This window comes from Equus asinus, chromosome 3 (assembly GCF_041296235.1).
Source record: "Equus asinus isolate D_3611 breed Donkey chromosome 3, EquAss-T2T_v2, whole genome shotgun sequence".
Taxonomy (NCBI): domain Eukaryota; kingdom Metazoa; phylum Chordata; class Mammalia; order Perissodactyla; family Equidae; genus Equus; species Equus asinus.
This window is the reverse complement of record NC_091792.1, coordinates 82,254,205-82,277,351: the sequence shown is the minus strand read 5'-3', so window position 1 is coordinate 82,277,351 and position 23,147 is coordinate 82,254,205. Positions and strand designations below refer to the sequence as shown.

Here is a 23,147-nt window from a genome sequence, read left to right as displayed (position 1 = left end):
CAGAGAACTACAGAAACAATACCACGGAAGATGGAGAGGCTGCAGCCAGCCTCAGAGGAGCTGGAATGGGGTAGGAGAGAACTTCGCTCCCTCCCCTAGAGGCTGGGATCGCTGCCCGAGGTGAGGGAAGGAGCGGGGGAGGGGCCATGTGCCTGGGGATCATCCAGGACTCCCGCTGCCGGTGCAGTGGAAACCTACTGATGGGGGAAAGCTTCCATGCGCGGGGACCCCATGAAGGCAGGGACCCAGGAGACTAGAGAACGAGAGCTGATCGGAATCCAGATTGGCGCGTGAGAGAAAGTGCCCCTCCTCCCCAAACTGTGCTGGGCGCCGCCATCTTGCCTGAAGGTGGAGAGCTCAGAATGCATGGCTCTCGACCCCCATTTATTGGCATCAGGCCGTAACTGCAACCGAATACTACCATCTTGCGCAAAAACTGCTCCTCTACCATCCAGCAATTTATAAAAGCCCCAGACCAGAAGGAAAATAATAAAAACACAGAATTAAGTCCTGATACTTGGAAATAGGTAAACTAAGTGAAAATGAGTTCACAGTAGCTATCATCAAAAAACTCAATGCAGTAGAGAGAAAGATAGAGAAACAAGTCAACGAGTTCTGGAGTTACTTCACAAAAGAGATTGAATCTATAAAGAAGAATCAAACAGAAATACTAGAGATGAAAAATACAATGGATAAGATAAAACAATACGGATGCCCTGAATGCCCAAGTAGACACCATAGAGGAGCAAATTAGCATAATCAAAGATAGACAGGCTGAATGGCTCCAGAGAGAGGAAGAAAGAGAACTAAGAATTAAAAAGAATGAGGAAAATATCAGAGAAATAGCGGATTCACTGAGGAGAAAGAATTTAAGAATCATTGGAATACCTGAGAACGTGGAAAAGGAAAATGGAGCAGAAAGTGTGCTTAAGGAAATTATAGAAGAGAACTTCCCAAATCTAGGGATTGAGGGAGAAATATGTGTGGAGAAAGCTTTCAGATATCCTTGATTTGTCAATGTAAAAAGACGTACTGCAAGGCATATAGTAGTAAAAATGGCAAAAATGAAAGACAAAGAAAGAATAGTCAGGGCAGCAAGACAGAAGAAAATAACCTACAAAGGGACTCCTATCAGACTTTCAGCAGATTTCTCTACAGAACCCTTACAAGCTAGGAGAGATTGGAGTGACATATTCAAAACTCTAAAAGATAAACATCTTCAGCCAAGAATACTCTATCCAGCAAAAATAGCCTTCAGATATGAGGGAGAAATTAAATCTTTTCCAGACAAACAAAAGTTTAGGGAATTTGTAACCAAAAGTCCTCCACTACAAGAAATCCTCAAGAAGACTCTCATACCTGAAAAAAGAAAAAAGGGAGAAAGGGGTCACAAACCACACAGTAGGGAGACAGATAGATAGAACCAGAATAGGTGAGCAAATATTCAACTATAGCATTAGGATAAAGGTAAAGAAACCACCAAAGTACAGATGATCTTATTACTCTCACTACAAACTCATAACACGAGTTGGAATGAGAGATGAAAATAATAATTTAGGAGGGGAAGAGCAAAGGGACTAAATCAGTCTAGGCCAAGTAAGTAAGAGACCACTGGAGAATAGACTATATTATACATGAGACTCTAAACACAAATTTCAGGGTAGCCACTAAACTAAAGAACAGAACAGAGCCACAAAACATAAATCAGGAAAAATCTAGGAAACCCAGCATAAGAAATTGCAGAAGTCAATGGGTAGGCCAAAACACACAGGACGTGAAACAAAGGTAATGCAGGAAAACCAGATAACGAGCAACAGAAAGACAGCATTAAGCCCACATGTATCAATAATCACCCTCAATGTAAACGGATTGAACTCTCCAATAAAAAGACACAGAGTGGCAAAATGGATTAAAGAACAAGATCCAACAATTTGTTGCCATGAGGAAACACACCTCAGCCCCAAGGACAAACACAGGCTCAGAGTGAAGGGGTGGAAGACAATACTTCAAGCTCATCACAAGCAAAAGAAAGCAGGTGTTGCAGTACTTACATCAGACAAAACGGAGTTCAAAATAAGGCAGATAAAGAGAGACACAGAGGGACAATATATAATGATCAAAGGGACACTGCATCAAGAAGAAATAACGCTTATAAATATCTATGCGCCCAACACAGGAGCAACAATGTTCATAAAGCAACTATTAACAGACCTAAAGGAAGATGTTAAAAACAACACAATAATAGTAGGGGACCTCAACAACCCACTCACATCAATGGACAGATCATCCAGACAGAATATCAGCAAGGAAATAGTGGAGCTAAACAGAAAACTAAAACAATTGGACTTACTAGGCATATATAGAACAGTTCATCCAAAAGCAGCAGAATACACATTCTTCTCAAGTGCGCATGGAACATTCTCAAGGATAGACCATATGTTGGGAAACAAGGCAAGCCTCTACAAATTTAAAAAAAATTGAAATAATAACAAGCATCTTCTCCAATCATAATGCTATAAGGCTAGACATTAATTACAAGAAAAAAGCTGAGAAAGGCACAAGGATGTGGAGACTAAACAATACGCTACTGAACAAGCGATGGATCATTGCAGAAATTAAAGAAGAAATCAAAAAATACCTGGAGACAAATGAAAAGGATAACATGCCATACCAACTCATATGGGATACAGCAAAAGCTGTATTAAGAGGAAAATTCATCGCAATACAGGCACATCTTAACAAACAAGAAAAATCCCAAATAAGCAATCTTAAACTACACCTAACCAAATTAGGGAAAGAAGAACAAACACAGCTCGAAGTCAGCAGAAGGAGAGAAATAATAAAAATCAGAGCAGAAATAAATGCTATCGAAACGAAAAAGGCGGTAGAAAGGATCAATGAAACAAAGAGCTCGTTCTTTGAGAAGATAAATAAAATTGACAAACCCCTAGCCAGACTTACAAAGAAAAAAAGGGAAAAAGCTCAAATAAACAAAATCAGAAATGAAAGAGGAGAAATAACAACAGACTCTGCAGAAATACAATGGATTATAAGAGAATACTACCAAAATTATATGCCAACAAAATGGATAACCTAGAGGAAATGGATAAATTCTTGGACTCCTACAATCTCCCAAAGCTCACTCAAGAAGAAGCAAACAATTTGAACAGACCAATCACAAGGAAAGAGATTGGAACAGCAATCAAAATCATCCCAAAGAATAAAACCCCCGGACCAGATGGCTCTCCTGGAGAATTCTACCAAACTTTCAGAGAGGATTTAATACCTATCCTTTTCAAGCTATTCCAAACAATTAGGGAGAATGGAACACTTCCGAACACATTCTACAAGTCCAACATCACGCTGATACCAAAGCCTGACAAGGACACCACGAAAAAAGAGAACTGCAGGCCAAAATTGCTGATGAACACCGATGCAAAAATTCTAAACAAAATTTTGGCAACCAGAATTCAGCAATTCTTCAAAAGGATCATACATCACGATCAAGTGGGATTCATACCAGGGACACAGGGATGGTTGAACATCTGCAAATCAATCAACGTGATACACCACATCAACAAACTGAGGAATAAAAACTACATGATCATCTCAATAGATGCAGAGAAAGCAATTGACAAGATTCAACAGTCATTTATGGTAAAAGCTCTGAAGAAAATGGGCATAGAAGGGAACTATGTCAACATAATAAAGGCCATATATGACAAACCCACAGCCAACATCATACTCAATGGGCAAAAACTGAGCACCATCCCCCTGAACTCAGGAATGAGACAAGGATGCCCTCTATCACCACTCTTATTTAACATAGTACTGGAAGTCCTGGCCAGAGCAATCAGGCAAGAAAAAGGAATAAGTGGAATCCAAATAGGGAGGGAAGAAGAGAAACTCTCGCTGTTTACAGACGACATGATCTTATATATAGAAAACCCCAAAGAATCCATTGGAAAACTCTTAGGAGTAATCAACAACTACAGCAAAATTGCGGGGTATAAAATTAATTTGCATAAATCAGTAGCATTTCTATATTCTAATAATGAACTAACAGAAAAAGAACTCAAGAACACAATACCATTCACAATCGCTACAAAAAGAATAAAATACCTAGGGGTGAATTTAACTAAGGAAGTGAAAGACCTATACAATGAAAATTACAAGGCCTTTCTGAGAGAATTGGATGATGACATAAGGAGATGGAAAGACATTCCATGTACATGGATTGGAAGAATAAACATAGTTAAAATGCCCGTTCTACCTAAAGCAATTTACAGATTCAATGTTATCCCAGTCAGAATCCCAATGACATTCTTTACAGAATTAGAACAAGGAATCCTAAAATTCATATGGGGCAACCAAAGACCCCGAATTGCTAAAGCAATCTTGAGAATAAAGAACAATACGCTAGGTATCACAATCCCTGACTTCAAAACATACTACAAAGCTACAGTAATCAAAACAGCATGGTACTGGTACAAAAACAGGTGCACAGATCAATGGAGCAGAATTGAAAGCCCAGAAATAAAACCACACATCTATGGACAGCTTATCTTCGACAAAGGAGCTGAGGGCATACAATGGAGAAAAGAAAGTCTTTTCAACAAATGGTGCTGGGAAAACTGGAAAGCCACATGTAAAAGAATGAAAATTGACCATTCTTTCTCACCATTCACCAAAATAAACTCAAAATGGATCAAAGACCTAAAGGTGAGACCTGAAACCATAAGGCTTCTAGAAGAAAACGTAGGCAGTACGCTCTTTGACATCAGCATTAAAAGGATCTTTTCCGACACCATGTCTTCTCAGAGAAGGGAAACAATAGAAAGAATAAACAAATGGGACTTCATCAGACTAAAGAGCTCCTTCAAGGCAAATGAAAACAAGATTGAAACAAAAAAACAACCCACTAACTGGGAGAAAATATTTGCAAGTCCTATATCTGACAAAGGCTTAATATCCATAATATATAAAGAACTCACACAACTCAACAACAAAAAGTCAAACAACCTGATCAAAAAATGGGCTGGAGACATGAACAGACATTTCTCCAAAGAAGATATACGGACGGCCAATAGGCACATGAAAAGATGCTCATCATCGCTGATCATCATGGAAATGCAAATCAAAACTACACTAAGATATCACCTTTTAGAATGACATCTTTTAGAATATCACCCATTAGAATGACAAAAATACCTAAAACTAATAGTAAGAAATGTTGGAGAGGTTGTGGAGAAAAAGGAACCCTCATACACTGCTGGTGGGAATGCAAACTGGTGCAGCCACTATGGAAAACAGTATGGGGATTCCTCAAAAAATCAAAAATAGAACTACCATACGACCCAGCTATCCCACTACTGGGTATCTACCCAAAGAGCTTGAAGTCAGCAATTCCAAAAGCCCTATGCACCCCAATGTTCATTGCAGCATTATTTACAATAGCCAAGACATGGAAGCAACCAAAGTGCCCATCAACAGATGATTGGATAAAGAAGATGTGGTATACATATACAATGGAATACTACTCTGCCATAAAACAGAACAAAATCGTCCCATTTGCAACAACATGGATGGACCTTGAGGGAATTATGTTAAGTGAAATAAGCCAGTTAGAGAAAGACAATCTCTGTATGACTCCACTCATATGAGGAATTTAAAAATGTAGACAAGAGAACAGATTAGTGGCTACCAGGGGAAAGGGGGGGTGGGGGATGGGCACAAAGGGAGAAGCGGTGTACCTACAACACGACTGACACACAATAATGTACTACTGAAATTTCACAAGATGGTAACCTATCATTAGCTCAATAAAAAAATACTAATAATAAAAAAATAAGCACCTAATGATAAAAGCAAGACTAATAGCTAATACCTTTGCTGCTTTCACTATGTTCCAGGTACTTCTAAACGCTTTGCGTTTGTCAATCGTTGAAGTCTCACAATACCTCTGTGGTAGGTTCACTATTCTCCCCCTTTTCAAGCTGCATGTTTTTCATCAAAGCCACTTTTTGGGTTTTGTAATACAGTTTTCCAGAACACGTCAACTTTCCTTCCGTCACGTTGCTTGAGAGAAGCGTGTTTTCCAGCCAGAGCTGAGGCAGTCCTGGACATCATTCCCAGACGCACTTCCTCCTGGAGTCTTTGGCTTACTCCGTGTGGGCTGGTGCACTGCCCTCCAGGAGCTTCCCCACCCTTGCCCTGGGAATCCCTCAAGCTCTGCAGGGTGACAGCATCAGCTTCCTAGACCCTAAGTCTTCCTCTTGAATAATTTATCACTTTGGGGGAACTTCATCAAGTAGCTTCCTGAGGAAAGGGAAACTTGGGGTGGTAAGTTTCTTGAGATCTTTTAAGTTTCTGTTGGATTTCCATTCCTGCTATGATAACTTTTAATTCTCAAGACCTCTTTTTTTATTGCAACCTGTCCTTATTTCACGCATACAATATCTTTTTCTCGCTTTTAGGATAATAACAACTTTTGTGAAGATGTTTAAATTTTTTCTTTGCACGGATCATTTCTTTCGATTTCTTCCCTCTCGGCTTGCTTTGTCCCTTCTTACTTTAGAATGCTATACTCACTTCCGATGTCTGCTGGTTCTGGGTTGTCTGCTTCTGTTGAGGAACGGGACTCGGCCACGCTGTGGGGAGCTCTGAACACATGGATGGTACTTTTGACTGTGGGATTTGCTGAGGAACTATCTGGTGGGTATTATTGTTAGGGAATCTGCTGTGTCGGTTTGTTGAGCTCTTTTCTCTTTGGGCTGGTCAGATTTTTCAGAGAAGGGTTTTCTGATTTTCTGTGTGCAAGGTACATGCCCAGCAGCCACCATTCTGGGGTCCAAGAGGCAACTGAAGGTCCAAATAGAAGCCCCTTGAGAGAGAAAGGGCAGAATCCAGGACCATACAGGTATCTCCAGAAAGTTTGTTTACATTAAGCTCGTAGACTAGAAGCCAAACATCGGTTAGACCTTATAATCTCATGTTTAATAGCTCTAAATGGTTTCCTTTAAGGCCGGTGAAAATTTTCAAATATCTGTCCTTATATATCTTATAATCTCAGATTCCTAAATGATCCAGTAAGAAAAACATGTCTATGACTCTATGAGTAATGTGCAAAATGGACAAAGTGTTTTGAAACCTTCTTAAGGTTTTAGAGACATCTCAAAATAGTTCATAATATTTTGACAATTATTTGGCCAGAGCGTTTTTTCTTAAATGAGAACAAAAATCACAGTAACCTCAAGTTATTTCAAAATTACACAGGACTGTGGGCAGCTGAAATCTTTATTTCATTTCTTTGCAGTTTCTTTGGGGGTCATACAGTCCTAAACCTCACTGTAACAAGTGAAACCAAACGGCGGCGGTGAGAAATTTGACCTAGTTCTCCAGCGACCTTCAGTCCCAGGTTTCTGAGGGAAACGGCCTGTTTTGGACATTTCCTCATCGTTCCCCAGGCTCATACCAACCTATACGCCAATAAATGCGAGTTGTTTTGCTTTGTTTGGTCTTTCACAAAAATGGGATCATACAACACATGTTACTCTGTACTTTGCTTTTTACACGTAATGATATATCATATTCACCCCACTTAAAAGATATAATGTGTTCTTTTAAATATTCACTTAACATTCAAAATAGAGATTTATCATTCTTTATTCTGTCTGTTCGATTGTTCAAAGATATTTTATTTATTTTTTCTTCTACAAGAAAAGCTGCACTAAATAACCTTTTCTTTATATCCGTGCTCCCAGACAATGTTATTTCCATGGCGTGGGTTTCCAAGTGTAGTACTCCTGGGGAGAGGACACGTATGTTTTAAAATTTTGATGAACAGTACCAATTGCTTTTCAGGAACCCACAGCAATTCACATTTTGTCAGTAGTGTAAACTAGTAGGTGAGTACGATGTCTCATTTGTTTAGTTTTCTCATTTGCTGACCATTATGAAGGTTCAGCACCATCTCATATGCCTGTTGGACAGCTGTATTTCCTCTGCTATGAATTCCCATTATTGCCCACCTACCTATTGAGCTGTTTGTCTTCTTTTTAATATACTAACGCGCTTGGATAGTAGAGATATTAGTTCTTTGTCAATCATATGCATTGCAAATACTTTCCTTGTATATTATTTCATTTTTGACTTTATTTCTTTATACCAAAATTTCAATTTTTTCTCTATGCTCAGAATTTGATTTTAAACACTTTCATGAAATTATTGAAGTAGATCTCCCATTTTATTTGAATTTATATACCTCATGAGAAAGCAAAGATTCAAAGCAATATATTCTCACCTACCATGCACATTTCTCTTCTATCCTCTTTGCCCCATGCCTCTGTTACTCCTATAATCCTCTGTTTAATACCCATGACATCTGCCTACATCTGCTCCCTTTCTGTGGGAATACTCGATTATAGACCTAGCCAGTAACTTTTGTGCTGGAATTCATATTTATATGTAAATATAATCTCTTGAACTATTTAATCAGTTAGCCCCATAGTAAAAACTGATTTATCCAATATTCTTGACAGTCTTGAAGAGAGGCATGGCAATCGAATTGCTGTCAATCACATTCTTTAGTAATTTTTAAGAACTTGATATTGAGGGTTTCTAGTTCTGAATTCTGTTGTTGTGTTGTGGTAGACAGAATTCTAAGATGGCTCCCAAGAATCCTGCCCCTAGCATGCACATTTTATATAATCCCCTACACTTAAGTGTAGATGGAAGCTTTGAGTATGGACGAGCTAGCCACTTCCTTGGTTGGGTTACGACATATGGCAAATGGGGATGGGAATTTCACTCCAAAGATTATGTCACGTTACATAAGGCTGGAGGGGGATTGGAAACCAGGAGATTGGAAGCATGAAAGGACATACAGAAGGAGCCACACTAAGATTCTTCCCGGCCTACAGCCAGCAAGAGAGTGCAAGCCTTAGGGACTGAATTTGGCCAATAACCATGGAACTCAGAAGAGGACTCCCAGCTCTGGAAAGGAACGCAGCCCACCTGACACCTTGATTTCAACCTTGAGAGACCCTGAGAAGAGTAAACTGTCCCAGACTGATGACCTATAGAAATGGTGAGATAACAAAGGATGTTGGTGAAAGCCGCTAATTTTATGCTAATTCGTCACATAGCAATTTCATGTTTTCATGTTTCATGTGATTATGAATCACCTACAACTGTGTTTGTTTTTTCAAGTTCGTTTTCACAAATTTAGAGTACACTTTTATGTAGAATCAAGGGAGATCTTTAGAAAGGGAACTCTTTCCCTTAACGAGGACAGGCTCAGGGAGGAGAGGCAGTTCTTGGAACTTTTTGAATGATGTGAAGGAGGAAGGACACAGGGGAGTAGGGAAGGGAAAGTCACTGGGAAAGGTTGTGACCTGTGGGAAGGCATAGAAGAAACTAACAATAGAATCCTACTTGCTAACAGTGATTAAAAATGGGAACTTTAATTGAAAATAGAAAAGATTATGATACAAGAATAGAACCAAGGTCCAAGATAATTTAGAAAGTCCAATATACTGGCTAAATGTTAAAATTATTTATTTCTACTTCTGACATTTATATAAAGGCATTTTAACTGGAGTATTTAAGCAACAATTTTTGGAAATGTAAAGAGACCCTAAGGACTCCATTAACAGTCAGGGCCAGAGGTCCCTCCCGCCAACGATTACTAATGGTTGGCCCTATAGCAACTGTTCCTCAATTCCCCCAGTGTATCTAGAAGACCAGGCAAGGGAAGGGGGAATTGTCAGAGGCATGAGTTTGGTCCCAGTGGGGGGGTGCTGCCGCTTCCCCTCCCTTCCTCTTTCCCAGCCTGTGGAGGGAGCTGTGAGACACCTGCTCTCCCAGAGGGTTGCAGAGACTTCTTCTGCAAGCGGGGCACATCACATATTAGTGACCGCTAAGTATTGTAAAAGTGCTATAAATCCTCAGATGTTGGATGTCTATCATACACATTTCCTCTCCCCCAAATGTCAGAAATAATTGAATATATTAAGTCACATCCTTCAGACTCAATGATTTACTTCTCAGTTAATGTTTAATTTGGCACCGGCTGGAAGACTCTGTGTCTCATGGGTCATTTTTCCTTGTTTCTCAATTTTCCAGTTGCCCAGGTGGTGGACTAGTTCTTACCAAAAAATAAAATCATTTTTTCTTCACTTACCAAACTAGAAAGAAATGTAATTCTCTTTGGTAACTGTTTTAGAGGAAATAAAAACTTTTGGTTACTTTGCAAGAATTCTCGTATCTTTAATGGTGTGTGGAGAACCACAGAATTGGGTGGAAATACACAACCTGGGCAGCAACAAGGCTCATTCCTGGGCTTAAACTTTAGTCTCAGTGTAATGGGCATGATGAAATTTGACTACTCCACACTTATGTGATATATTGCTGATTGCAGTGTCTACGTTGGCAAAAGATCATGATGCAAATCAACATTTACTGCTCCCTGGCTATGTGTATTGCAGTGCGGTAGGTACCGGGGGAATTAACAAAACAAGGTCATGACATGATAAGACACAGCCCTTGAAAAGTTATCTAGTAGTAAGAGATTTAAGTAAAAGTTATGCATATTCAGCATAATATTAAACATAATAAACATTATATTAAACTTAAACATAGTATTAAAGGTTCTACGTAAAGCACCATGTGAACACTTGACATATAAGCTGTGGAACTATCTGTTGAGGAGTCAGAGGAAGAGAAATTTCTTACTGCCACATCTTGTGATGTCCATGTTCTCATTGTTGGGCAGCCCTTGTTACAATAAAGGAGCTCTGGTGTCTCTTACAGAAACATTTTAGTAGCTCAGTTTGTGTTCTCACTTTTCTGTTTCTCGTCGAACCTTGTTGATGGTAATAATAAGAGCAATGATTTAACAGTAGCTTCCTATGTGCAGGCAGTGTGCTGTGGCAGGGTCTTGGATGGCACTTCGTGTCTGGCAGGCTTACATGAGGGAGGAGGAGTAGGCTAGGTAGTGGAGCTCAAGCTCCAGTTTTGGTGTGAGGGTTAGGAAGTCTAACTCACCCCTAAGAAGTGTATTGGCTGGAAATGGATCAAAGGCCAATAATCAAAAACCTGGCTCAGCATGGATTAACCATCTAGGGGTTATTTTCTTCTCAGTAATCAGAATTTGGAGGCAGGCATTGTCCTGAATGTGTTCAGCAGCACGATAACATCAAGGCCAGTGTTTCTGAAATTACTGTAGCCTTTCCTCTGATTATTATCATTGGTTCCAAGATGGCTGCCTCAGCTCCAGGTTTGACAACTACGTTTAAGGCAGGCAAAAGGGGGAAGGAGGAAAAAAGGGATAGTGCTAATCTCACTTGTTTCCTTAGGCCAAAAATGGCCAACTTCATCCCAGAAGACTCCATCAGAATCTTACTGTGTCTCTATTGGCAAGAAGTATGTGATAGGGCCACTCCGAGCTGCAGGAAAGGCTGGGAAAGCAAGTATATAGCTCTCCTAAGCCCTATGGGGGAGACGGCAAGGTGGAAGTGGTTTGAAAATGTGTGCTGGTTTAGCAATGGATATTATGCGTCATGGGACAAAGAACTGCTGGGGCGAGAATATGTGGTTTCCATGAACCGTCTCATTTAATCATAGCAACAATGTTGTAGATAGGGACTTTACTATCCCCATTTTACAGATGAGAAAATGGAGGTTAGCTAATATGTACTAGTTATGTGCTAGTTTTTAAATTAGAGAGTTGCTGGAACCCAACCTACTCGTTGAGATTCAAACTTTTTCTGTTTTTTTTTTTTTTTTTTACTGCAGAGTCCATGCTCTTATTCATTTGCACTATTACTGAGAACTTTAAAACTCGGATGTCACAGACTCTTATCACAATGCTTAAAAAGAATTCCTAACATATTTTGAGCAATGGTAACATGACTGGCATAAATGCATAATCTTCTAAAGATGATAAAAAAGCACCTTGTTTTTAATATGGTCACTTTTCGCACTTGGGAGAGAATCAATGCTGATCTTCTGCAGCACGCTCAGGGCAGTGGCTGCAGGGAGATCTGGCATGGTGAGAACTGACCACTGGATCCTGAGGCCCCATAATCCTTGGAGAAAGCACTGCCTGAATCTTTCTATAAGGAAACTGGATGGATGGCACCCGTTGCCGATGGTCTCAAAAGGCTTGTAACATTCGTCGGATAGGAAAGACTGTAGGGTGTCATGAGGTTGGGAACAATTCGCTTTTCAAGTTTTTGGGTAAGGTAAACATACATAATCTGACTCCACTGCATTCCAGTGATTTGAGTTGTGACTGTTTTTCTTACTTGTCTTTGAATCATGGTCATTTCCTGATGGATTTAGTTTAGATGCCAACAGTATGGGAGAAAGAAGGCTATCTATGGTCCTTTTGAATTTACTTACTTACTGATGGACCTCACAGAAAGAGCATCACCAAGATGGTAGGTCCAGTGGGCACACTGTTTAAGCCGTGTGTCTTTAAACCCTGGACTCTCATTGACTTAATGTATATACAAATCAGAATTAGAAAGAGTCGTTCCTTGGGAGTTGGTCTATTTCGTGTGAAATATCTCACTCCCTTTTTTATAAAAATTGGCAGTATTCAGGAATTCATAAAGATGGATGCTCAGCTGGCAAATAAAAATTGTGAGTCTTCTCCTAGGGTCTCCATGAGCCATTTGTGGGGCAACTAGTCAGTGGGTTGCATTGAAGTGTTATAACTGGGTTGCCCAAATGGATAGGTAAGCTCTTTTTCCCGCATCTGAAATCTGCATCCAGACTCTCAGAATCCCCTTGTCCACTTGGTAGTCTATTCATGTACCATCCTGGACTCATGTTTGATACATGTACCAGCCTCAGGAAGGCTTACAACGAAGGTGCTGTGTCCAGGGCAGCAGAAAGTGATCCTCACTGACATCAAAAGAATCCACATCTTGTGCTCTTACCCTAGGACGTAGTATTGTTTGATGTATAACTGCAACATGTTGTTGCAGGTGCGGTAGGTTGGTGACTACTGTGATAAGCAATCATCTTAGTTATTATTTTTTAATTTAGCTGTGTTAATAGCTCACGGTCCAAAATTTCCACCTACAGTTATTAAGATCCAGCGGCTCCATGAGGGGGCAGGATAAATTTAATAAGACAGCTGCTACAGGTAATGTCCAGGCCACACATCATATTTTGGAAGTTCCCTTCTAGGATGTTTGGAATTTGGAAAGCATTTCCCCATATGTGTAAATTATGGGGAAGATTAATCCCATATAAGAGATTTCCTTCATTATCTCAAAAATCTCCATGTTCACATTCTTGGCTTTTACTTCTCTTGTGTGCTATATCCATCTCCCGTGTCTTCTGGGGCAATGTAATCTGTTACTCTTTAAAATCTTTTATTCGTTTCTTTTCTACTGCACTGCCATGTTCATTTAGCCCTAAAAGGAACGTCCTCTCGGGCCTGTTGCTACTGCTGTTTTAGTCTGTTTGTCCCCCTTGTTAACATTTCCCACAATTGCCTGTTTCTTCGGACAGCTCAACCCTTGCACTTCAGTGTTTATGCCGCTTGCTCCTCCTGGTCTCCTCTCTTCTCCAGAACTGCCACTTTCAGAGGTCAAAGGCAGCTCTTCCTCCGTTCTTGGGCCTTCATAACCCAGGGTCTCCTGGTCGTCTTCCTGTCTCCTATGGCTGCTCCTTCTCTCTCCTCCCCCAGAACTTCCTTCTTTTACTCCAAAGATTGGAATATATCCCAACAGTGGTCCTCTGCTCTCATTTTTATTTTCATGCTTTTTACTATGACCTCTACCTGGAACAACTGCCTCATCTCCTGTGCCATCTGGGACCTCAAGTCTCACGTCTCCTTACTGCACATCTTTAAAAGCCTCCTGTCACCTCAAAAACTCATTTTTTCTAACAGGTGGTCCAATTTTTAAATCTATATCCCCATCTTTTTTGTTGCTCTCTATATGTCAGGATTATCCTTCTTCACCACCCCTCCCCTGATGTCTAGACTTATGGTTATCTTTGGCTTTTGTCTCTCCGAACAGACACCAGTCTCAACGATCCTTCCTTTACAGTGTTTCGCATCCATCTCTTGTGATTTTCCCCTCATCTACCACACTCAATGAAATTCTCTCCTAGTTGGTCTCCTTATCCAGCGTCAATCTCTATCTATGCCCATGGATTCAGCTAACACCCCATACTTGTCAAAGTGTTCATTGTTATAGACAACAGAGTCCACTTAAGCTCGTTTACCCAGAAGGGATTCTTGAAGGAGGTATGTAGCTCACAGAATCACTGAGATAGTTGAGCAAGCAGACTCTCGGCTGAGCTTCCAAAAATATTGTCAGAACCTGGCTTTCCAAAGAATCTGTGCCCTTGTATTGATCAGGGAGCTGCCAGGATAGCTCCTGACTCCCTCTCCAGGACCTTTCCGCCCTTGCTGTAATCTGCACCAGCAGAATGGATGCTCCATACCCTGCCTCTGTTCACCAAATGCAGTTCTCCAGCGTGGGATCTGAAGAGTGTATTTGATCGGCAGAACTTAAATCACATTTTTGCGTCTGTAATTCTTTTGGGAGGGGGCTGTGGGAGAATTCAATGCTAGGGAAGGAGGACTTTTACGGGGAGGAATTATTAAAATGGGAATCAACCCCAAATCTGTACATGTGTCTCAGAACTTGATTCTCAGCTGCAGACGTTGTATAGACAACTCCATCTGAAGATCTGAGAAGGGCTCCACATTTGTCAAATCCAATATCAAACTTAACGATCTTCACCACAGATACCTGATCAGTTCGTCGATCCCAAACTGGTGAAGGGGCCGAAAGTCCCCACCCAGGTGTCATGACAGACACTTCGGAATCAGCCTCAATTCTGTCTCTTTCTCCCTTGCACCCGTAGGGGAGGAAGACAGTTGCTTTACCCACTCTGAGTCCTTCTGGCTGGGCTGTGAATTAAATCGACATGAGACAGAAAAGAAGGAGGAAAATCCAACAAGTTTAATCACGTGATACATGGGAGAAACCCAGGAAGACTGAGCAACACGGCCATGTGGCCGTCTTAATATTTAAGATGCCACCTTAAATATTATCTTCAGTTGAAGGCAAAGGAGGATGTTGGGGGTAGTGGTCTTGGATTTCAGAGGGGAGGAAGACAATTTACATGGAGACAGGAATGCAAAGGTTTCTTAAACGAGTTTTGCTGGGCTAAGAATGAGCCTGTTGGTGCCTTTCTTTCACACCTATTTTACATTATCCTACAACTATCTTAGGGTATTAGCTCCTTCCTGGAACATGCCTTCCAGGTTAAATTCTTTCAGGCAGTTTGGGGGAAGATAAAATGTTCTCCCTGCGTCTTCTGAGCCTTTCTTGTCCTCAGCTCGAAATAATCCACATACCAGAGTGACACATCTTGGGGCGGCCTGCCCCAAACCGCATCACCCCCTGGACTCCCTCAGTCTTGGGACCAAGTCACCTATACTTCCTAAGAATAGGTCATTTATCTGAGCTGCTCCTTCCCCTTTGGCAGAGTCCTGAAACAGGCTCTGTTCTCTCTCTTTTTTTTTTTTGAGGAAGATTAGCCGTAAGCTAACATCTGCTGGCAATCCTCCTCTTTTTGCTGAGGAAGACTGGTCCTGAGCTAACATTGTGCCCATATTCCTTTACTTTATATGTGGGATGCTACCACAGCATGGCATGCCAAGCAGTGCCATGTCCGTACCTGGGATCTGAACCACCAAACGCCAGGCCGCTGAAGCGGAATGTGGACACTTAACTGCAATACTAAATGTTGATAATTCCCTAAACACATTCTGCTTTTTCATGCTGAACCCTTTGTCTGGGAAGCCGTGCCCTAAATCTGCTTCTATCAAACTCCTCTTTATCCTTCATTTAGGCATAAATAGTTAGCTCTAGGTAACAATCAACATAATCATAGAATGCAAGGTTCAGGTTAAACTTTGACGACTTCTCCTTTAGGTATCACTTTCGGCTGTAAGTGCTATCATCTCCCCTTTCTTCTTCACTCCCTTCTTTCTCCTCAGAACCATTGGAGAGAGGAAGAATGAATAGCTCAGAGAGCCTCAAATCTCTCTCACGCTCAAAAGCCAAACAGTATATTCTTCACTGGTCTGTCTTTGAATGTCCCTGAAGGAGGAGAAGGAACCAAATGTAAAATAAATGGCCACTGACAGCTCTAAAGCTTTTCTGCTGTTCATTATAGTTTGAAGATTTTGGAAATATAAAACCAAATGCCTTAGTATTTCCTTCCATTAATGATGGAATTTACTTCACTCTAGCTTATCTTTCACTTCTAATTTTCTAAGGCTTGAGTTAGGGTTCAAAATGAAATGGAGACTAAAAAGAAAAAAGAAAAGATCGATGAAACCAATAGCTAGTTCTTTAAAAAGATAAACACAGTTGACAAACCTTTAGCTAGACTCATCAAGAAAAAAAGAGAGGACTCAAATAAATAAAATCATAAATGAAAGAGGAGATGTTACAACTGATAGCACAGAAATTAAAAGGATCATAAGAGACTACTGCAAACTATTATATGCCAAAAAATTGGACAATCTAGAAGAAATGGATAAATTCCTAGAAACATACAACCTTCCAAGACTGCATCAGGAAGAACTAGAAAATCTGAAAGACTATTACCAGTAAGGAGATTGAATTAGTAATTGAAAACCTTCCTACAAACAAAAGTCCAGGACCAGACGGTTTCTCTGATGAATTCTACAAAACACTCAAAGAAGAACTGATACCTATCCTTCTCCAACTTTTCCAAAAAATGTGACAAATTGAAATGGCAATCAATAGGAGATATTGGAGTATATGAGGAAGCCATTTGGTGTAAACCTAATTCGGCCTGACTTTGTTTTTTCCCAAAGGGCCTGACATGGCCATCGATCATGCATTGTATATCTGCTTGAAACATTTACTACGGCAAGAACAAATGGCCTTAAGATAAAGGTGCAACTTTCCCCCACATTGGCATTTCCTTAGGGATAAGCATCTTTCCTTAGGCTAGGAACTAATTGCTGTGCTCACCTTTGACCACCCAGCTCAAGACAATAGACCTGCCACCCTGCTGTGTCCACCAAGACATCAGACCTACCTGCTGTGTCCATCAATCGCTGTACTGACAGAGCAGTCTCGCGACTATTGTAAAAGGGACATTTCAATCATATGTGAAACATCCTCTTTGGAGGTATATAACCACTCTGTACACCCCACTTCTTTGGTGCCCTTTCTTCCTCCAGGAAGAAAGGCCCTGGACCATGGTCCTCACATTTTAGCTCAGAATAAACTCTCCCAAATTTTCATTTATAGATTGGTTTTGGATTATTTTCGTCGACAAATGGAAGAGGAGGGAACACTTCCAAACTCATGTTCTGAGGCCAGCATTTCCCTGATACCAAAACCAGACAAGGACACTACAAGAAAAGAAAATTGCAGGCCAATATTCCTCATGAACATAGATGCAAAAATCTTCAAGAAAATGTTAGCAAACCAAATTCAACAATACGTTACAAGGATCATACAACCAGACCAAGTGAAATTTATTCCTGGATGCAAGGATGGTTCAACATCTGCAAATCAATCAGTGTGATACACCACCTTAACAACACAAAGAATAAAAAAATCACACGATCATCTCAATAAATGCAGAAAAAAACATTTGACAAAATTCAACATCTGTTTATGATGAAAACTCTGAAGAAAATGGGTATAGAGGGAATGTACCTCAACATAATAAAGGCCATATATGACAAGCTCACAGCTAACATCACACTCAATGGTAAAAACCTGAAAGCTTTCCTGCTAAGATCAGGAATAAGACAAGGAGGCCCACTCTTACCACTTTCATTTGACGTAGTGTTGGAAGTCCTAGCCAGAGCAATTATGCAAGAAAAAGAAATAAAAGGCATCCAAATTGGAAAGAAAGAAGTAAAACTGTTACTATTTGCAGATGACAGGATAGTATATATAGGAAACCCAAAAGACTCCACCAAAAAACTGTTAGAACTAATAAATGAATTCAGTAAAGCTGCAGGATACAAAATCAATGTACAGAAATCTGTTGCATTTCTAGACAGTAATAATGAACTATCAGAAAGAGAAATTAAGAAAACAACTCCATTTACAATTGCATCAGAAAAAATATAATACCTAGGAATAAATTTAACCAAATAAGTGAAAGACCTATATACTGAAAAGTATAAGTCATCAATGAAAGAAATTGAAGTCACAAATAAATGGTATGATATTCCACGCTCATAGATTGGAAGAATTAATATTGTTAAAATGTCCATACTACCCAAAGCAATCTAGAGATGCAATGCAATTTTTATCAAAGTTCCAGTGAAATTTGTCACAGAAATAGAACAACCAATTCTAAAATTTGTATGGAGTCACAAGAGACCCCAAATAGCCAAAGAAATCCTGAGAAAGAAGAACGAAGTTGGAAGCCTCACACTCCGTGATTTCAAGCTATATTAGAAAGCTACAGTAACTAAAACAGGATGGCATTAGCATAAAAACAGACACAGACAACAATGGAACAGAATAGAGAGCCCAGAAATAAACCCATGCATATACAGTCAATTAATTTATGACAAAGAAGCCAAGAATATGCAATGGGGGAGGAGCAGTCCCTTCAATAAATGGTGTTGGGAAAACTGGACAGGTACGTGCAAAAGAATGAAACTGGATCACTGTCTTCCCCAAACACAAAACCTAACTCCAAGTCCACACTCCTGACCATCAGTCGCATCAAAAGAGCATGTGGCCCCCAGTATAGTGCTCCCATTCTGCCTTTATTCTGGCCCCACTGATTCTGACTGCTCTTCTTATGCAATGGCCCATTTCCTGAATATTGCTAGGTATTTGACAAATAGAGTTTAATGTACTTCAGTAAAATTGTTGCTTTAACATTTTCAGACAATACTTAACAGCAGTTATTTGTGCAACGATCATTTGCTAAGAGAATTAGGTAGTCAGTTTCTAAGAATGAAACTGTCAAATACAGGTTTGCTCTCACTCTGCTTCAACTTCTGAGTCATTTCCTAATGATTCTGTCAAAATGGCTTTCTTCCTAATCCGAGGGCTGCTTGTGTGATCTGTAAAGCAGCAAAGGGTGAATTCAGAGTTCACTTACATTACTTCTTGTTGTTCATGTCCTATTTCCGGAGGGGCTAAGCTGTTGTGTCAGAGCTATCACTTAAACCATCAACGTGAAATTCCCTTCAAACTTTGAAAATGTTCCTTGTTTCGACTAAGCTTCTCAGAGCTGGCTAAAAGTGAGTGCAAGCTGCAAACATTCACAGCTACATTGTTTTAAGGAGACCAGCAAATATGGAAATTCTTGTTCTAGAGTCAAAATTTTCATTGCTGCAGGCCAGCAGGACACCCTGGCCATGTGCGCCATTACAGGGCTACTAAAATACCAGCCACTCTGTGGTTCCGTTTTTCTTCTTTGATTTCAACCTGCCTCCTTCTCCATCAGTGTCAATGTAAACAGAGCACCAGCGTGGGTCAGAGGCATCCACCCCACCTCCCCACACAGCCCTGGAGGACCATGCCCCTCTGTGAGGGCACCGACAAGCCCACCTCCAACCTGCTGTCTGCCTACTCCCCACAACCTGAGAGGAATGAGGGTTGGAGCTGGATGCAGGCCTCTGCACAACCTGCAGGATTATATGCCCGCTAATGTGATGTGGGCATTTAGGACCATCTCTTTTTCCTCTGGATCTCACACCATCGGCACCAATATATAAAAACATCGGAGCACCCAGCAACGTGGGACCCAGAGATTCCCATGATGTTATCTCAGGGGCATTCTGAAAGCTGCCTTGATCCTAAATATCTCCTTCAGCACTTTTGAAAAAACAATCAAACTATTCCCTGCATTTACAGGGCACTTCACAGTTGACAGTGCCCTTTCAGTAGCATCATCTCATCTAATCTCCGTGAACCTGTAATGGGTTCGTAGAGCAATCTTTAAAACAAAGGATGGCGTCGGCTCAGAGAGGTTGAGTAACTTACTGAAGGTCACAAGGAAGTGGTAGCTCACTTGCTCTAAGTCTGCACTCCTTCCCACAGCATCCAACAAATCGTAGACATAGAAGGAACCCTTTTAGAGAGAGCTAAAACTCCTTAAAGCAGCAAGCTTTCGTTACGTATTTAGAGACAAAGCTCAAAATGCAAATCTTCCCCTGAGAATGGGAGAGCACTAACAAATGGGTACCATAGGCTCTCACACATCCAAGAATTAAACCAATTCCAGAGTTATCGACTTGATTTAAGACACGGTAGCTCATAGAAAAGTTCTAGATTGAAGATAATTTTTGAAAAAGTGTACATCTGTAAATGCACATGCCTCTATTTGGAAAGTATATTGCTTTGGACATTTGTGCCATTTCTTGGTTACCCATTTTACAGGCTGTGTCCATAGCTGCTTCATTCCTATCCCTACATTTAAGGCCATCACATTGCTTTTTAATTACCTTAAGACTCATTTTCAGTTAATTGTAATAATTAAGATTGTTTAACCAATAAAGCACTTCCATGAATAAAAATTATGGAGTTTTAAATATGGCCCTTTTCAAATTTAATACGACGTCGCATGAAACTGCTTTTATTTAAAAGAACGATCATATATCCACTGCCAACAGTATAAAAGCGATAAAGACATTTCCCTCCACCTTATAAAAATGTATGACATTTTCCTAAGAAATTCCCTGCCTTTAGAAGTTCTAGACCTGCTCCACTTATTAATCTGAGTGTATCTTTTCACAGTCTGTATTTTACTGTACGGCTTTGGTACCTTCATCAAAAGGCAAATACAGACAGTGGAAATGCATGTGGAAGGAGAAGGCTTAGAGCACAATAGCCCATCACGTGTATGCTGAGGGGCAAGTATCATGAGGACCCCCACCCCGGGCTTCAGTACTAAGGGTGCCCAAGACACAAATCGTGCAAGAAGTCAAAAGAAGTGCCTTCCCTCAACGGGAAAGGTGACAGGATTCAACGTGAGGAGAATGATTAAGAAGGAAAGTTTAGTGGGCTCAGTTACCCAGCTGATGGTTCCTCTAGCTCTCACTTGGATTTTAAACGTTTGCTTGAAAAGTGACTTCACATCAATTTTTGTTTCTTTTAGAAAGCTCCCAGCGGTAACTATTAATAGCATCTTTGAGGAACAGAATTATTGATGTTATTTGGCTGATGATCCAGAGGATAGAGGAGCCAGAAGACGGCTACAAGTGCAGACGTTCGTATGCTCTCAAAACGTCAGGATGGTACGGATACTGAAACAGGAAATAAAAGATGTCAATGGCTTTAACGTGTAGATCATTCAGTCTTCTGTGTGAGAGTCCGAGAGCACTTGACATGTCTCAGTGAAAAAGTGTCTGTTCCCTCCACTCCTTTCCCATGCCTTTGCACCCAAGTTGAGTCAAGTAAAAGGGCAGTTCATCTTGTCCTGGCTCTTGCTTGTGTTTTCCCCAACCCTAAGCTCAAGAAAAACATCGTGAATTTGACGGCCATTTAGGCTTCTTTATATAGTAGCATCCTCAAAAAATCATTATTGAGCACCTACACTCCTGACATAATATTGAATACAAAACTACAATGGGTGATGGTATGGAAGCAGTTCTTGCTGTCTTTCACACACTCTGCAGCTGGTTACATGCGTTACGTCTTTTAAACCTCAAACAACAATACTATGAGGCAGGTTCTAATATGATTTCCACCTTTAAGATTACAAATACTGAGACCTAGAGAGCTTTTTAACTTGCTGTAGGTCACACGTCTAGTGTGGGATGCTGGGGTTTAAACCAAATACAAAGTTGTACAAACTACAAGATGAGAGGTCATTTGCTTGAAGGAACCGATAACGTAACAAAGTTAAACTATGTTGAAGGTTTAATAGAGCTTTGACGAAGAAATGTTTCAGATTCTTAGAAGTAGATGATAAAGTTGATTTGTATTCAGAGAGGCTTCATTCTTGGGCAGATCAGACATGTAACATTTACACTAGAACCAATGTCCTTTCCAAAAACCATCTTCTGAGAGAAAAATACTTTTATAAAACGAAGGTCTTTGTGTCTTTAAAAAATTATATGTCTGTATATACAGACATATGACAAGAGAAATATATGTACATAACTTAGAAACTCCAGGACAGTGTAAAGAAGAAAGTAACAGTAACCTGTAATCCCACAACCTGGAGATAATCAGTGTTAATATTTTCTTGAATTTTGGTCAACTTTTTTCTAGACACATGTAAATTTTTAGTGTTATTGTTGAAAACTTGGTATCATACTGTACATATGTTTATTTTCTCTATTCTACAACCTAAACTTACATCATGAGACTTTGTCACTTTTATGAAAGCATTTCTTTTTGATGACTTCATTGATTTCTAGTACAAGGCTGGAACTTATTTAAGCATCTCCTTCATGTTATGCTTTCAGGATGTTTCCAACTTTTGATATTATAGATGATAGAGGAACATACTTAAATTGATGCGTGTTTGCATTTCTGACTACTTCAGTAGAAAAGAGTCCCATAAATGGAACCCTGGGACAAAGGATCTAAGTTTTTTTAAGGTTTCTAATACAAATTACCAAATTGCTTTCCAGAAAGGATGGAATCCGGTGCTCTTTGGATCCTAGTTTCTTTCCTTCCTCAATCATATTCATCACGCTAAGCGTCTAGTGTAATGTGTTATGTGTGTGGCTGCTTAAGAAATGCTGTTTAACGTTGAAAACCTCACGAGAAGAAGTGTGAGGCAGCGGAAAAGCAGGGACTCTGAAATGAGAAGGTGGAGTTAGATAGAACTGCCTTTTGCTAGTTCTGCCTTGTATGTTAACACAGGTGACGCAATCCTTCCTTTTAAGTGGCTGTAAAAGTTAAATGTCACAGGTAGGAATTGGAATCAGCTTAATTTCCGAAGCTTTGAAGAAAAGACTTCAACATTTAAAAATAGCATTTTGTACCCTTCCTCTCTAGAGTAATTTTTTTGTGTTTTTTTGGTGAGGAGGATTCTCCCTGAGCTTGCATCTGTGCCAATCTTCCTCTCTTTCCTATGTGGGATGCTGCCACAGCATGGATGATGAGCAGTGTGTAGGTTCGTGCCCAGGATCCAAA

The 23,147-nt window shown here is 40.2% G+C and overlaps 1 protein-coding gene and 1 long non-coding RNA gene across 3 annotated transcripts in view; one reads left to right on the top strand and one right to left on the bottom strand.

Annotated features, from left to right (window-relative positions):
* The first annotated feature begins 4,683 nt into the window (after positions 1-4,683).
* Positions 4,684-16,628, top strand: LOC139044830 (uncharacterized). Its single transcript, XR_011502108.1, has 2 exons — positions 4,684-6,919; positions 7,316-16,628. It is a non-coding gene; the product is annotated as an uncharacterized lncRNA (long non-coding RNA).
* The window catches only part of LOC106827762 (alcohol dehydrogenase S chain), a 20,603-nt gene continuing 13,062 nt past the window's right edge, over positions 15,607-23,147 (bottom strand). For both annotated transcript variants that reach the window (XM_014835833.3, XM_070505315.1), the window contains one exon: positions 15,607-21,304. In XM_014835833.3, coding sequence (XP_014691319.1) covers positions 21,280-21,304 — 25 coding nt within the window. In that variant the 3' untranslated portion in view covers positions 15,607-21,279. The remainder of the gene's footprint in view (positions 21,305-23,147) is intronic.